The sequence below is a fragment of the Dermacentor albipictus genome, unplaced genomic scaffold, assembly GCF_038994185.2.
Source record: "Dermacentor albipictus isolate Rhodes 1998 colony unplaced genomic scaffold, USDA_Dalb.pri_finalv2 scaffold_13, whole genome shotgun sequence".
In the NCBI taxonomy this organism is placed as follows: Eukaryota; Metazoa; Arthropoda; class Arachnida; order Ixodida; family Ixodidae; genus Dermacentor; species Dermacentor albipictus.
The window spans coordinates 10,519,633-10,535,725 of record NW_027225567.1 but is presented as its reverse complement, the minus strand read 5'-3'; the positions used below and the strand labels follow the sequence as shown (position 1 = coordinate 10,535,725).

General features: G+C 44.2%; 1 protein-coding gene across 8 annotated transcripts in view; it reads left to right on the top strand.

The window, feature by feature from the left end:
* The window catches only part of LOC135915697 (organic cation transporter protein-like), a 268,323-nt gene that overhangs the window by 191,893 nt on the left and 60,337 nt on the right, over positions 1-16,093 (top strand). For all 8 annotated transcript variants that reach the window (XM_065448831.1, XM_065448830.1, XM_070528580.1 and 5 more), the window contains one exon: positions 7,817-8,031. In XM_065448831.1, the coding sequence (XP_065304903.1) occupies positions 7,817-8,031 (215 nt within the window). The remainder of the gene's footprint in view (positions 1-7,816; positions 8,032-16,093) is intronic.

Genomic DNA, 16,093 nt, shown 5'->3' with positions numbered 1-16,093 from the left:
TGTCTGAAGGGTCGGATGGCTTAGGAGGACCATGGGCTCGCAAAAGAAGTACAGGAAGCAACAGCGCTCCATATATCCCAAGCAGAGAAACATTCCTTTGATTGAGAACTCGAAGTTACGACATTAAGCTAAGAAGCGTGGCATGATCAGCCACATAAGTATGCAATGTGTTGCACAAAAGGCAAGTAAGTGGTCAGAAAGTAAAGAAGCAAATGAGGAGCAGGAAAGTGTGCACGCTGTTACAGAAAGTTATCTTAATGCTGAGAGGAGCTACTACTGATTTGAGGTTGCATCTGCGATCGCTGCAAAAAGAGAAAATTAGAACATGATTGATGCGGTTTGGCCATTCTCATTTCTGATAAGTCCCATTGGCTGAGAATAAAGCTCACTCATAAACAGCGCCTCTGGGAGGTTTACTCAAACGGGGTGAAGCATGCAATTTGAAAATTAGCTTACTTTCTCACAGGAAGTGACTGTTGGCAAGAAAACGAAGAGCTTGAGTATCTTCTGAATGGCAGATCTCAAGGAGCTTCGAGAAAGCAATGAAGTTGAAATACAAGAATGCCCACATCAAAGACCTGAATGGACAGGTGTACTGTAAAACGATACACCTGCATGATACCAGCGCCTCCATGTGATCAGCACTATCTGGTGAATATCGATAGAGAACCTAAATGTGATTGCAAATCATGTTGCCATCCGGAAATAAGCAGTCGTTGAAAGAGTGCATAGTGATTTTAAAAAGCCTAAAATAATTTTTTTAAATCATAATAAACGAAGATGGAACTAGAAACTTAGGGAACCACAACTGTATTACATAGCACTTGGGCTGCCGCACCGAAGATAAACAGAAGCGCGAGGAAAATGTAGCCCACAAATTTAAGCGACGGCATAGCGAAAAAAAGTAGCAAGTACTGCAAACAAAATGGAAAGACATCAAAGGATCTAGATGATGATTAACTTTACAGCATGGGAATTGCAAAGAGAAAATTACAGAAGCAATATGTAGTACGGAAACCAGGCAATTCGGCACAACCAATCTCACGGAGAACGGCAACCGTAATGCGATTGGCATTGAAGCAGTGTAGAGACACACCTTACTGCCACGGCCGATGCGCGTTACCTACGAGGCGTGTATGCAGCCGGGCTCCTATCTCGCGCATCGCACTGAGCACGCTGCGCCACCTGTCGCAGTCCGCGCGAGGCGCATGTCTCAATGTATCTCAAGACAGGCACTTTGAGTGTGTCTCTCTACCTATCTTTCTGGCTTCCTACGCCGGTGGGGTATTTGCTCATGCCGCGCTCGCGGCCTCATCTTTCGAGCACCGTCATCCCAATCTCGCCTCTGATTCTCGCGTACTACCTGCGCCGGGCCAGATGGCGCGCGTAAGAAGATCCGTCTATGTTGGCTGCGGAACACAGGATAGTGGTTGCCTCCGCAAGAATTGCGATCACAAAGCAAGTTTCCCACCCTTGGGCATGCCAACCTACTCCTGACGCTCATAAGGAAGCTTTTGGAAGACCGAAGCTTCGCCGAGATATGCGGCAACTCAGGGGTTTACTTTAGCAGCTCGAGGATGGCTTACTACTGAAATACTATTTGGCACAGAGGAACAAGAACGTGATCGAAATGATCGAGCATCTAGGCAAGTCCACGTTCTTTCTGACCCTTAACATGGCCGAGCTCCAGAATGAGCGCCTGCTCGAAGCCATCGCGAAATTTAGAGAGTCGGTATGATAGGAGCCACGAGGGCGGTGCCCACCTGAAATACCAGGGGAGAAGGCGCAGGAATAGATGTTAGCATGTACGAACTGGTTGTGGCCTCTTAGAAAATCTTGAATCCAGTTGAAAGCGTGCGGGTGACGGTTTAAACCCTATATCGTTAGTAGAAAATGAAAATGAGGCACATTTCAAATGCGTTTTCAAAATAGAAAAGGCAGCGCATCGATTTGAATGTTACGCTCTAGGTGGAAATGAAACTTCATGGAGTCTCGCATGAGTGATCGTTACGAAAGCCGTGTCGGTTGCAATGAGAAACAGCTTACAGATGATAAGAAGTTAGCAACATTGGAACAGATGTCGCGTTCCATGACCTTGGAGCAAGCAGTAGTGCGTCAGATTGGCCAGTACTAACAACGGTTTTCGCCATCCTATTGTCATGAAATTCCTCAACTTTAAAACAGAAGTGCTACAAAATGCCCACAGGCTGAAAAAAATCGAGTCCCCTAAAGTGTGGATAGAAGACCTTCCGCCGAAGGTACAGTTGGCTCGTAGGAAGTTGCGCGACTTTGCTAAGAGCAATCGTGAAGAAAAGAAACTTTTTTCCATTCGTTTTATGTCTCTACATTTTAAAGGTTCTATTTAACGGTTTGACTCGGCCACTAATAATGTTGTACAAGTTGCTGCAAGGAACCAATCTTCCACTAATTGACGAAAAACAACTGAGGCGTAAGGTTACGTCGATACATGCAGTCTCGTTGCTGTTGGCAAATTTCCGCAGCCTTCTTTACAATATTGACGCAGTGAAAACTCTCATACATTCTTGCACCACAGATATGGTAACAGGTACGGAAATGTGGCTTTCCAGTGACATCACTAACAGCGAAGTTGCACTTCGCCCATCATTTTTAATATCTCGAAAGGACCGGGAAGGCTTGCGAGGAGGCACGGTCATTAAAGTCATTAAATATGAGTTGGCAACCATCTCTAGTGATAGTCCACTCTCCTCTTGAAATAGTGTGGGTCGCTGCACGTAATGGAAATGCGCAATGTTTCATTGGTGCATGCTATCGCGCACCTGATAGCCGTTTGGAATTTGTTCATTTTATCAATGATACTTTACTACAGGTCATATCCCAGTTCCCAAAGTGCATATTGATATCAGTGGGTGATTTTAATTACCCAGGTATCGAGTGGTCTACGTCGTCCTTGAAGGCAAATAGCAACAGATCTGAGTGTCTTCATTTTCTACAAACCTTACATTTTTATCATTTAACTCAAGTCGGTGGCAAACCAACTCGGCGTGACCACGTACTATACATTATTTTAACAAATCATCCAGACCTTGCTGCGACACATGTACTAGAACCATTAAGTGATCACAGGGTGGTGCAAGCTTCCTTTGCATTGAAACCTGCCAATAAATAAACAGCGAAAATTGCATTCTCAACTACGCACACTCCGACGTTGGCAGAATGATTGGTATTTAGCCTAATTTACAGCCGACTTTGCAAACAATTTTCAAAACAGAACGGTAAATGATAACTGGAACTCCGCGATATCCGCTATAAGCTAAAACAAGTTGAAACTACATGTATACCAAGAATGACCACCAGCTCAAGGCCAAATGATCCGTGGTTTAACCGCGAAATAAAGAACTGCGTAAACGAGAAAAAAATAAGAGCGTTCAGAAAAGCTGCCTGAACAAATGCTCCAGCACTGGCAAAATTACAAAAGCATAGCGCACCATACAGAAACTACAATTCTCGAAGCTAAAGACAAGTTTGTTAATTTAACCCTTCCCAATATAAAAACTGATGCGAAAAAGTTTTGGCAAGTAGTTAACCCAAGAGCAAATCACACTGCTCCTTTACCAATTTCCGGAAGCGGAGCAGTGCTTAACCGAAGAGATAGCACAAAGCTATTTAGCAAATGCTTCTCTGGAGTTTTTACTATCGAACTGCCACTTGATAACACTCACATACTTGAACAACCATCTATTCAATTCCCTTTTTCATCCATCAAAATATGGGAACATGGTGTCTCTCGTGCAACTGGCAGGCTTCCTCATAAAACCAGCCCAGGTACTGATGGTATAAGTGCTAAACTCCTAAAATTAACCTCACACTACTCTTAAGTTTTGTTATCACTAATATTTCAGCAGTCACTAGATACAGGCTCCCTACCGGAAGATTGAAAATCAGCATTAGTAATACTGGCATTTAAATCTGGTAAAACATCAGACCCTAATAATTACAGACCTGTATCACTGACATCTATTTGTTGCAAATTACTGAAACACATCCTATACTCTCATATTCTAGCCCATCTGAACGATAATAACCTGTCCCTCAATAACCAACCTGGCTTTCGCCAAAATTGCACATGTCAAACGCAACTATGTGAACTTGTAACAGATATTCACATTTCTTTGCACAAATTGATTAGTACAGGCGCCATCCTTATTGATATATTTAAAGCTTTCCACTGGGCAAGTCATAATCGAATAAAACTGAAAGTTAGAATCCTACGGCTTGACTATAACACGGCGCCATGGATTGAGGAGTTCCTAACTAACAGATTTCAAGTAACAACAGGGCCGGTATTTTGTAGCGATGCCTTTGCTTTTTCAGGCTTTTCGCCCTTGGCCAGTGGTCAGAGCGACGGTCTGCCCACATTATGAACGGGATCAGGCGGCAGTGTGGTGGATGATAAGAATAGCATAGAATAAGGCATAAGGCATCGCTACAAAATAGCGGCCCTGCTTTTTTAACAGCACTCACGTCAGTTCGGGAGTTCCTCAAGGGTCCGTCCTTGGTCCACCGCTATTTTTAAAATACATCAATGACATCACAACTAATATTACTTCACAAATACGTCTCTTCGCAGATGACTGCGTTTTGTATAATGAAATAAGCTGTGCGCCGACATCTCTGTACTGCAGTCCAATTTAACAAAACCAACTGACTGGAGAAACACATGGCAGATCAAAATTTACATAGCCAAAACTAAACATGTAAATGTTGTTTGGATAACTCGACCTACCTCTGACCAGTATACAATACGCGGTATTACCATTGCCTCAGTATCTTCAATCTAGTAATTGGGTGTCTTGTTTACCTCCAATTTAAGCTGGAATGCTCACTTGAACACATCAACACAAAGCATACAAAAGCTTGCTTACCTAAAACGGCATTTATGCCTTGTAAACACAGATACCAGGTTTCGCGCATGCAGTTCTATCAGGCCCTCTTTAGATTATGCGTCCCTAATCTGGTAACCGTTACTCTAATTTCACGAACCTACTTGAATCAGTTTAAAATAATGCTGCGCGGTTCATCCTAACTTCATACTCTCGATTTCAAGGTTTTTCTGCCTTAAATAAAGTACTGAATCTCCCTTCATTTGACATGCGCAGGAAGTTATCACGGTTGTCCTTCTTCCATAGCCTTTACCACCGCAACATCACATTCGATCGAGCCCGTATTCTTCCCGCTTCCCACATCTCGACCCGCACAGACCATGTTCATAAAGTAAAACCTATATTTGCCAGGACTAACGCTTACCAAAATTCGCCTCTAGTTTTATCTATTGCCGAATGGAACTCGCTACCTGCAAACATTGTCTCGCTTACGGAATCATCATCATTTCATGCAGCACTGCTAACCTTTTTAGAGTGTATCAACCTGTCCGAACCCGCATTTGCTTGAATATTTGCTTAAACAGTGTTTTCGTGTGCTTGGAATTGTATAAACTTCATTGCGTTTTATCTTATATGTATCCGTATAGGTTGTTTACCTAGATCATAATTCGATTGTATCCTTAAACTCGTTTTCTGATGGGTACTGGTTGTCTACATCGCATTTTAGGTTCTTATGCGTTTTTCACGCTATTCTATATTGTATAAACTCCGTTTCTCTTTTCTTCCCTTTTTTCTGTTTTGTTTGTTTCTGCTCGAGATTTCGATCTTTTTTATTGTTCCTAATGCCTTCATATATTATTTGCACTGTACACATTCCACGTACGTTTGAACTTTTTTGTCCTCCCTATGTAATGCCCTAACAGGCCCTTAGTGTACTCAAATAAATAAATAAATAAACAAGTCCCTGAACGTGGTCATGTTGTTGTCAATGTCCACGTGGTCGCTCGCTGAAGTACTGGCGGGTCAGGCTTGTAGCTTGACGAGATGATCTTCGATTTGCGCTCTGTTGCCAAAGTGTCTGTGCAGAATTTCTAGTGCATCTTTATAGCAAGCCTCAGTAGTACGCACAGATTTTATCGCTACTAGGGCTGGTCCATGCAGCAACGAGCGAAGGTACTGAAACTTTTCAAAAATTAAAAGACGAAAGTTCTTATGGATAGCCTTTTGGAATTGCGCTCAAAAGGGCATCCAGTTGGCCAACTCACCGCCGAAGGTTTCCAAGCGCCGCTTACGCAGCTTCACGCCGTCACCTCGGAGAACCGTTTCTTCCCTTGGGGGTGCACTTGACTGTGGTGCAGTTTCAGGCCTTCTGTTGTCCCCTTGAAAGCAGGTCAGCTTTGTTTGTTGGCGAAATCTGATCTACCCGTGAAGCATGTTGGCTATGATACACGAGCCATCGAATGTTCCAGAGTCATCGCTGGTGCCCGCGTGTCTTCTAGAAAGTTCTCCACCATTGGCGTCGCGCATACATGCAAACAGATTACACAAGGTTCGCTGACAAACGACGGCGGATAGAACACTCGACAACATTCCATAAACTTCCGATACCGCAGGCGCGTGCCACGCTGCGCGAAAACATTTGTTAGACGGTGAAAAATGCTTACCCGAAAAAGATAAACAAGTCCACGTATCAATATGACCCCGTTTAAGTGGGGTAAGGTTTACTTAGGCCACTCTGGGTGTTGAGTCAACGTGAGGCTAAGAAAGCACATGGCGGCATAAAATTCATCAGGAACTACACTTCTAGCCGTCTACTGTATCGAGTGTGTCTGTTATCCTGTTTTCGAAGATACTCAGATCATCTCCAAAAGCACTAACCAGCTAAACCGTGAAATGGCAGAGGCCTTTCACATAAAGAGGAGATAACTGCGTCAGCCACCCCTCGGTCTTGCTACATAATAAGGAATTCAAGTTTCTTGACAGCTGCACTTTCTTTAACATTTAACGTTGCCTTTCAAATGATTTAAACCATGAACCTTAATATGCATGCGCAGCCGTCCTACTTCGTTTTTTGCGTGCTTATATTTGTTTCCTTTCAACAAAATCTCTCAGTTGTGAGTAAGCGGCTCGTCCTGTTCACTCTCTTCGTTCTCGTCTTTGTGCGCTTTTACAGTTTCAAGATTTAAGCTAAACAAGTCCGCAGACGTATAAGACAAGTCGCTGTATCCAGAGCCTGAGTGCTTCGCAGGTTCCACATGTCATACTTAAAAGCACGTGCTCTACTGTTGCGTTTCAATTCTCCACGATGTTAGATACCCACGCTACTCATTCTATTTGCATGCACTCTCATTTCCTCCAAGTTGAAGTCAGGCACTGATATATCGGCCAATTGCGCAGAACTTCGCTGGAGCCGTTTGCTGCGAACAGCTTTCAGCTTATGACATGCTGAAATTCGCGCATCGCTAGCTCATACGTTGCACGCATTGAAAGCATTGCCAAAATTGCAAAATACGCGAGTTATTCTCTTTAAAAATGAAACATGATAAAGGGAATTTTCATTTTGTTTGTCCAATTATCAGTCTAGCTATCGGCAGCAAGGAACACTGGGTGTCACATGAGCGAAATTGCTGGCGTGTGAAAGACACTCCTAGAAAATCGCAATGTGACACGAACGCATCAACCCGTTATTTAGCTCCGGTCGCAGCATGTGAAACGGCCTTGAAATCAGTCGGTTGCATCTTCTGCCGGCCCTTATGCCCACTCCGTAGGCCTAGCTCCCCTCGGCCGGCGTCGTACCGACGCCGCTACACTGCGGTGAGGTACCAAAAATTTCGTAAAACCCACTCCCCCAACGCGCAATCTACATGGTTTACAAGAGTCGAAATAGTTTAGATGAAGCTCTTCACGTGAATGGTCGGTCGACATGAATGAACGCGTCCTGCTGTTGGTCGCAGGTTCATGGGCTCGTTCGTATACTACAACCTGGTGCTCTCGTCGACCAGCGCACCTGGCAACCCATACATGAACTACGCTATTTCGTCGGCCGGCGAGATCCCGGCCGCACTGCTGGGGCTGTGGGTGGCTCGGCGATGGAGTCGGCGCCGTTCTCAGGCGTTCTTCCTGCTGCTCGCAGCGCTCGCCCTGGCACCATTGCCCTTCTTACCTAAAGGTGACAATCGACGCTCGTTTCCTACATAGCAAAGCGATGACGCGTCTTTTGGACATTTCGCATGCTTTATACCAACGCACTGATCCCGCAAAGCCCAGTGTCCAGGGTTGTGTTTTAGCAGCCTCTTTCCTAAATGCGCTTCAGAGATCGCGATGAAAGACCGAGTCTAAGGTGGGATGATAACGAATTTTAATGATGAAGAAGAAACAAAAATATTTCAGTTTTTGTGGATATAAACCAAGGATTGCACAGGAGATATAATGGATCAGTTGCAGCTTATCAATGCTATTCCCGTAATAAGGACTTTGCATGTTAACATAAAGAAAGGGGTCCTGCACCTCAAGGCTGATACGGAATCTTTTACCAACCGACTACAATAAATACTCTAATGCAGGAGCAATTGCTGATTGCGGACCAAGTACAATGAAATTCACTAAAGGAAGCGATTTTTTTTCCTTTCCTATACACTCAAATTCAGTCTTTCAATCGTCCCAAATTCAAAAAAAAAATATTGGGTTTTACGTGCCAAAACCACTTTCTGATTATGAGGCACGCCGTAGTGGGGGACTCCGGAAATTTCGACCACCTGGGGTTCTTTAACGTGCACCTAAATCTAAGTACACGGGTGTTTTCGCATTTCGCCCCCATCGAAATGCGGCCGCCGTGGCCGGGATTCGATCCCGCGACCTTGTGCTCAGCAGCCTAACACCATAGCCACTGAGCAACCACGGCGGGTTCTTCCCAAATTCAAAGGAAGTGTCAAAATAAGAAAAGCAAATCGTAAAAGGACCAAAAGGAACAGGCATTCAAAATAGTTCAGAGCAACAATCTTATTCAAAAAGAAATAGAAAAAAGGTAGGGAAGTTAGCCAAAAACAGCGCTGATTGGCGACCCGGCACGTATTATTCCAAATAAAAAGAGGAAGTGAGACATGTACCGCACAACCTAAACCGCATACAATATACAGCGGCAGCAGGCGTCGTTCATGGCCGCACGATTGGCCGCTCGAGGCACGTCGCGTGTATTCGCAGGCTTCTTTCACGCTGGGAAAAACACTTTTATGTAGCACGCATTGAGCTATGAAAAGCTTTATCGGGAGTTTTCCACGTTGCTCTACAATTTTCTCATTGACACTTTTCACCTAATCATAATATTACTTAATTACCAATAATTATTTTACTAGGCACAATGCAAAAAATCTTCTGAGTATCCCAAGTGGCGGCAAACATTAACATGCTTCTGTCCAGCTATGTCCCATTTGCATATTTGTTATCTTGATATATGATATTTGGGGCACATTGTATATAAGCGCACTGGCGCGTAACAATGAAGACGCTTTATTCTTGGTAAAAAAACGCTCCGCGTAACGCTCATAACGAGGCCACAACGTTCTTGTTTTGCATTCGCAATGCCAGCAACTGGCAACAAGCTATGGGAAGACGAGATGACACAGAAAAACGACAGCAGATGACAGCCATTCTCGTCTTATGATCGGCTGAAGGTGCTTATTATAAACCCCAGACTATCAGTCCTGGGCGAAATGACGTCACTCTCGTCTTTCAGTCGGTTCGTGCGGTGTTCTTTCTATCGTTTCCTCCTCTCATTCAAGGAACCCTTGATAGGCGTTTGTGAATTCAGCGCAAGCATTTTTTTCATGCCAGCGACGCTCTTACGGTGATCCACGCCTGCTGCGCAGTAGCCTGGTCTAAAACCCCTTAAACTTCGTAAAGTAGCGACACTCTCCTCCTCCGCCTTCACTCCTTCTAGTTTCTCCTCTCTTTTGCGCTTCCTCCTCGACCGTGGCGCCGCCTACACTGCTCGAGCGTAGCAACGGCGCCAACATGCGCTCCCCACCATTCCGTAGACGCTTCTCGAGCAAAAATGGCGCTGATGCACGTCGCGAGAGACCACGTGATGCTATTAAGCCAATAGCGGTGTGGCGTCGGCCTCGGCCAGAGCGCGGGAGAAGGAGGCGGCATTCTACAAAGCGTGGCACTACTTTAGGAAGTTTAAGGGGCTTTAGTCAGGTCAGCATGACGGTATGAGAAATCTGGTAACAGTAGCCTCGCATCGTGAAATTAACAATGTGAAGCGTGCACCACGGTAAGCGCGGTCACTAAAACGCGTCAGATCAGCAAGATCAGCATATGCGTCGCTCGAATTATGCTGTTTTGTGTGCTCTGCACAGTTCGATCGCTTCATTCGGTGCGTTGGATGAAGCAAGATTTGTTTATAAAAATGAGTAGTGTAAGTGCATATCGTATGAATTATGTTGAATGACCGAATAAACTTCCCATCAAGGCCGTTATGCTTGCTTCAAACGACTGACAACTCAAACATTATTTCATTTTCGTGGTAAGTTCCATTGTTACGTTCAGCTACAGCGCCCGTATCCACAAATTTTCTTGCTTCGAGTGCGCCTCAGTGACAGTTTCGGCTTCACATATATTAATTACCCAGAAAAAATATGAAACAATACTTATCGAGAAAATGGTCAGAAAAAGATACATAATCTCTCGAATGATATTCGCTTCATATTTAAAAAAATATTCAAGATGTTGGACTAGAAAGCGTTAGGAGTGGCGTCGAACGGCAAATATCTCAAGAAACTTCAGCTTGTTGATGACATTGTCCTGTTCAGCAGCCTAGGGGACACATTGCAACACTTGATTGAAGACCTTAACCAATGAAGTGTAAGAGTAGGTTGAAGATTAATGTGCAGAAGACAAAGGTAATGTTGAATTATCCCTCAAGCGAACAAGAATCCATGATCGGCAGTCAGGCTGTAGAATGTTTGCAGGAGTACGTTTATACAGATCATTTACTCATAGGGATCCCTGATCGTGTGAAGAATACTTACAGAACAATAAAAATGGATCTAAGGGCCAGCGGCTGCCATAACCAAATCATGACCAAGCCCCGATAACTCACCATCATCATCAACACCATCATCATCATCATCATCAGCCTGGTTGCGTCCACTGCAGAGCAACGGCCTCTCCCATACTTCTCCAACCACCCCGGTCATGTACTAATTGTGGCCATGTCCTCCCTGCAAACTTCTTAATCTCATCCGCCCCCTGCTACGCTTCCTTTCCCTTGGAATCCAGCCCGTAACCCTTAATGACCATCGGTTATCTTCCCTCCTCAATACATGCCCTGCCCATGCTCATTTCTTTTTCTTGATTTCAACAAAGATGTCATTAACTCGCGTTTGTACCCTCACCCAATCTGCTCTTTTCTTATCCCGTAACGTTACACCCATCATTCTTCTTTCCATAGCTCGTTGCGTCGTCCTCAATTCAAGTAGAACCCTTTTCGTAAGCCTCCAGGTTTCTGCCCCGTAGGTGAGCACTGGTAAGACACAGCTATTATATACTTTTCTCTTGAGGGATAATGGAACCCTGCTGTTCACGATCTGAGAATGCCTGCCAAACGCACCCCAGCCCATTCTTCTTCTTCTGATTATTTCCGTCACATGATCCGGATCCGCCGTCACTACCTGCCCTAAGTAGATGTATTCCCTTACCACTTCCAGTGCCTCGCTACCTATGGTAAATTGCTGTTCTCTTCCGAGACTGTTAAACATCACTTTAGTTTTCTGCATAGTAATTTTCAGACCCACCCTTCTGCTTTGCCTCTCCAGGTCAGTGAGCATGCATTGCAATTGGTCTCCTGAGTTACTAAGCAAGGCAATATCATCAGCGAATCGCAAGTTGCTAAGGCATTCTCCACAAACTTTTATCCCCAATTCTTCCCAATCCAGGTCTCTGAATACCTCCTGTAAACACGCTGTGAATAGCATTGGAGAGATTGTATCTCCCTGTCTGATGCCTTTCTTTATTGGGATTTGGTTGCTTTCTTTATGGAGGACTACGGTGGCTGTGGAGCCGCTATAGATATCTTTAAGTATTTTTACACATGGCTCACCTATTTCCTGACTCCGTAATGCATCCATGACTGCTGAGGTTTCCACTGAACCAAACGCTTTTTTCGTAATCAATGAAAGCTATATATAAGGGTTGGTTATATTCCGCACATTTCTCTATCACCTAATTGATAGTGTGAATATGATCTATTGTTGAGTAGCCTTTACGGAATCCTGCCTGGTCTTTTGCTTGACAGAAGTCTAAGGTGTTCCTGATTCTATTTGCGATTACCTTAGTAAATAGTTTGTAGGAAACGGACAGTAAGCTGATCGGTCTATAATTTTTCAAGTCTTTGGCGTACCCTTTCTTATGGATTAGGATTATGTTAGCGTTCTTCCAAGATTCCTGTACGCTCGAGGTCATGAGGCATTGCGTATACAGGGTGGCCAGTTTCTCTAGAACAATCTGCCCACCATCCTTCAACAGATCTGCTGTTACCTGATCCTCCCCAGCTGCCTTCCCTCTTTGCATAGCTCCCAAGGCTTTCTTTACTTCTTGCGGCATTACTTGTGGGATTTCAAGTTCCTCTAGACTGCTCTCTCTTCCATTATCGTCGTGGGTGTCACTGGTACTGTATAAATCTCTGTAGAACTCCTCAGCCACTTGAACTATCTCATCCATATTAGTAATGATATTGCCGGCTGTGTCTCCTAACGCATACATCTGAATCTTGCCAATTCCTAGTTTCTTCTTCACTGCTTTTAGGCTTCCTCCGTTCCTGATAGTATGTTCAATTTTATCCATATTATACTTGCTTATGTCAGTTGTCTTACACTTGTTGATTAACTTGGAAAGTTCTGGCAGTTCTATTCCAGCTGTAGGGTTTGAGGCTTTCATACATTGGCGTTTCTTGATCAGATCTTTCGTCTCCTGCAATAGCTTACTGGTATCCTGTCTAGTGGAGTTACCACCGATTTTTTTTTGCAGACTCCTTAATGATGCCCCTAATATTGTCGTTCATTGCTTCAACACTAAGGTCCCCTTTCTGTGTTAAAGCCGAATACCTATTCTGTAGCTTGATCCAGAATTCCTCTATTTTACCTCTTACCACTAACTCATTGACCAGCTTCTTATGTAGAATTTTCTTATGTTCCCTCCTCAAGTCTAGGGCTATTGGAGTTCTTAGCATCCTATGGTCCCTACAGCGCACCTTGCCGAGCACGTCCACATCATGTATGATACCAGAGTTAGCACAGAGTATAAAGTCTATTTCATTTCTAGTCTCGTCATTCGGGCTCCTCCACATCCACTTTCGGCTATCCCGCTTGCGGAAGAAGGTATTCATTATCCGCATATTATTCTGTTCAGCAAAGTCTACTAATAACTCTCCCCAGCTATTCCTAGTGCCTATGCCATATTACCCCACTGACTTGTCTCCAGCCTGCTTCTTGCCTACCTTGGCATTGAAGTCGCCCATCAGTAGAGTGGACTTTGTTTTGACTTTACCAATCGCCGATTCCACGTCTTCATAGAAGCTTTCGCCTTCCTGGACATCATGACTTGATGTAGGGGCGTAGACCTGTACAACCTTCATTTTGTACCTCTTATTAAGTTTCACAACAAGACCTGCCACCCTCTCGTTAATGCTATAAAATCCCTGTATGTTACCAGCTATATTCTTATTATTCAGGAATGCGATTCCTAGCTCTCGTCTCTCCGCTAAGCCCCTGTAGCATAGGACGTGACCGCTTTTTAGCACTGTGTATGCGTCTTTTGGCCACCTAACTTCACTGAGCCCTATTATATCCAATTTACTGCCCTCTAATTCCTCCAATAGCAGCGCTAGACTCGCCTCACTAGATAACGTTCTAGCGTTAAACGTTGCCAGGTTCATATTCCAATGGCGGCCTGTCCGGAGCCAGGGATTCTTAGCACCCTCTGCTGCGTAGCAGGTCTGACCGCCGCCGTGGTCAGTTGCTTCGCAGCTGCTGGGGACTGAGGGGCCGGGGTTTGATTGTTGTGTTCATATAGGAGGTTGCGGCCAAGTACTACACCAGGGTGGCCAATCCTGCTCTGGTGAGGGAGTGGGTTACCGGTTCTGGTCACTGGGATCAGGCGACACTCCAGGCCTGTTTTATGCAATTTTATCAACACGCGGATTTTTTTTCATCCGGTGGAAGATTTCGCGGCACCGGGATTCGAACCACGGACCTCTTGCACGCGAGGCGGGTGTTCTACCTCTACACCACCACTGCACCCTCAGATGAACTACGGTTTCGATTCTAGGAACACTAGAGGATAGATACTGGTACAATTTGCAGAAAGAAATTAGCCTGGAATAGTGAACGCCTTTTTCAGGAACAATAGCAATAGGAAATGTGCCTGGAAAAGCCCTAATTGTTATACAAGAAACGAAATATACTTCATACTTTCGGCTGATCCCAGCATAGTGCAGGATGTAGAAGTCATAGGTAGAGTAAAGTGCAGTGATCATAGGTTAGTGCGGGCTAGGACTCACATCAAGATGAGAGAAAGAGCACGATTGGTCAAGAAGAAACAGGTCAAACTAGATGCAGTAAGTGTAGAACCAGGCAAATTCAGGCTAATACTTGCAAACAAATATGCAGCCTTAAAACAGAGGGATGATGATGACATAAAGCTAATGAATGAAACCGTAATTAGGCTCCCCTCAGCGGCAGCAATTGCAGCGGGAAGCAGAGCACCAAGGCAACCAATAGGCAAGCTCTCTCAAGTAACAAAAGTTCTAATAAAGAAACGACAAAGAATGAAAGTGTCCAACTCAAGAGGTAAGATCAAAAAGGCGAACATAAGTGATATTCGAAACTATAACTTGAGAAAGACTGAAGAAGCCGTAAAAAATAGACGAAGCTTGAAATCAGTGACAAAGAAGCTTGGCATAAAACCAGCCAATATTTATGCACTGAAAGATAAGAGCAGGGTAATATCATCAGCAATCGCTGATGATATTACGGAGAAGCGGAAGAATTCTATATTGACCTGTACAATACCAAGAGGAGCCGGGATACCTCAATTAGAAAGAGTAATGAATAGGATACAGAACCTCCTCCTATAACTAGCGATGAGGTCAGAAGGGCTTTGCAAGACATGAAACGAGTAAGAGGGGCAGGAGAAGATGGAATAAAAGTCGATTTAGTAAAAGATGGAGGCGACATAATGCTTGGAAAACTGGCGCCTCTTTATACAAAGTGTCTATCGACTACAAGCGTCTCAGAAAACTGGAAGAATGCAAATATTATACTAATTCACAAAAAAGGAGACGTTAAAGAATCGAAAAATTATAGGCCCATCAGCTTACTCCCAGTATCATATAAAATATTTGCCAAAATAATATCCAAGGGAGTAAGGGCAACACTGAACATTAGTCAACCAAGGGAACAGGCTGGCTTGAGGAAGGAATACTCTACAATAGATCACATTCATGCGATTAATCAGGTTATCGAGAAATTCGCAGAGTACAATAAGCCTTCCTATATGGATTGATAAACTACGAAGAGGCATTTTATTGACTAGAGATACCAGCAGTCATAGAGGCATTACGTAATCAAGGTGTACAAAGCGCTTACGTAAATACCTTCGAAAATATCTGCAGAGGTTCTACAGCTACCTTAACACTACAGAAGAAAAGCAGGAAGATACCTATAAGGAAAGGGGTCAGACAGGGAGACACAATCTCTCCAATGCTACTCAGTGCGTGCTTGGAAGAAGTATTCAAACTACTACACCCGGAAGGTTTAGGAGTGAGGATCGACGGTGAATATCTCAGCAACCTTCGGTTTGCCGATGGTATTGTTCTATACGGCAACAATGCAGACGAGTTACAACAAATGATTGAGGACCTTACCAGAGAGAGTATAAGAGTGGGGTTGGAAGATTAATGTGCCGAAGACAAAGATAATGCTGAATATCCGGGCAAAGAAACAAGAGTTCAAGATCGCCAGTCGGCCTCTAGAGTCGCTGAAGGAGTACGTTTACTTAGGTCAATTATTCGCAGGTAACCCTGATCATGAGAAGGAATTTCATAGAAGAATAGAAATGGGTTGGATCGCATACGGCAGACATTGTCAGCTCCTGACTGGAAGCTTGCCATTATCATTGAAAAGGAAGGTGTACAGCCAGTGCATTTGAACAGTGCTGACATATGGCGTAGAGAC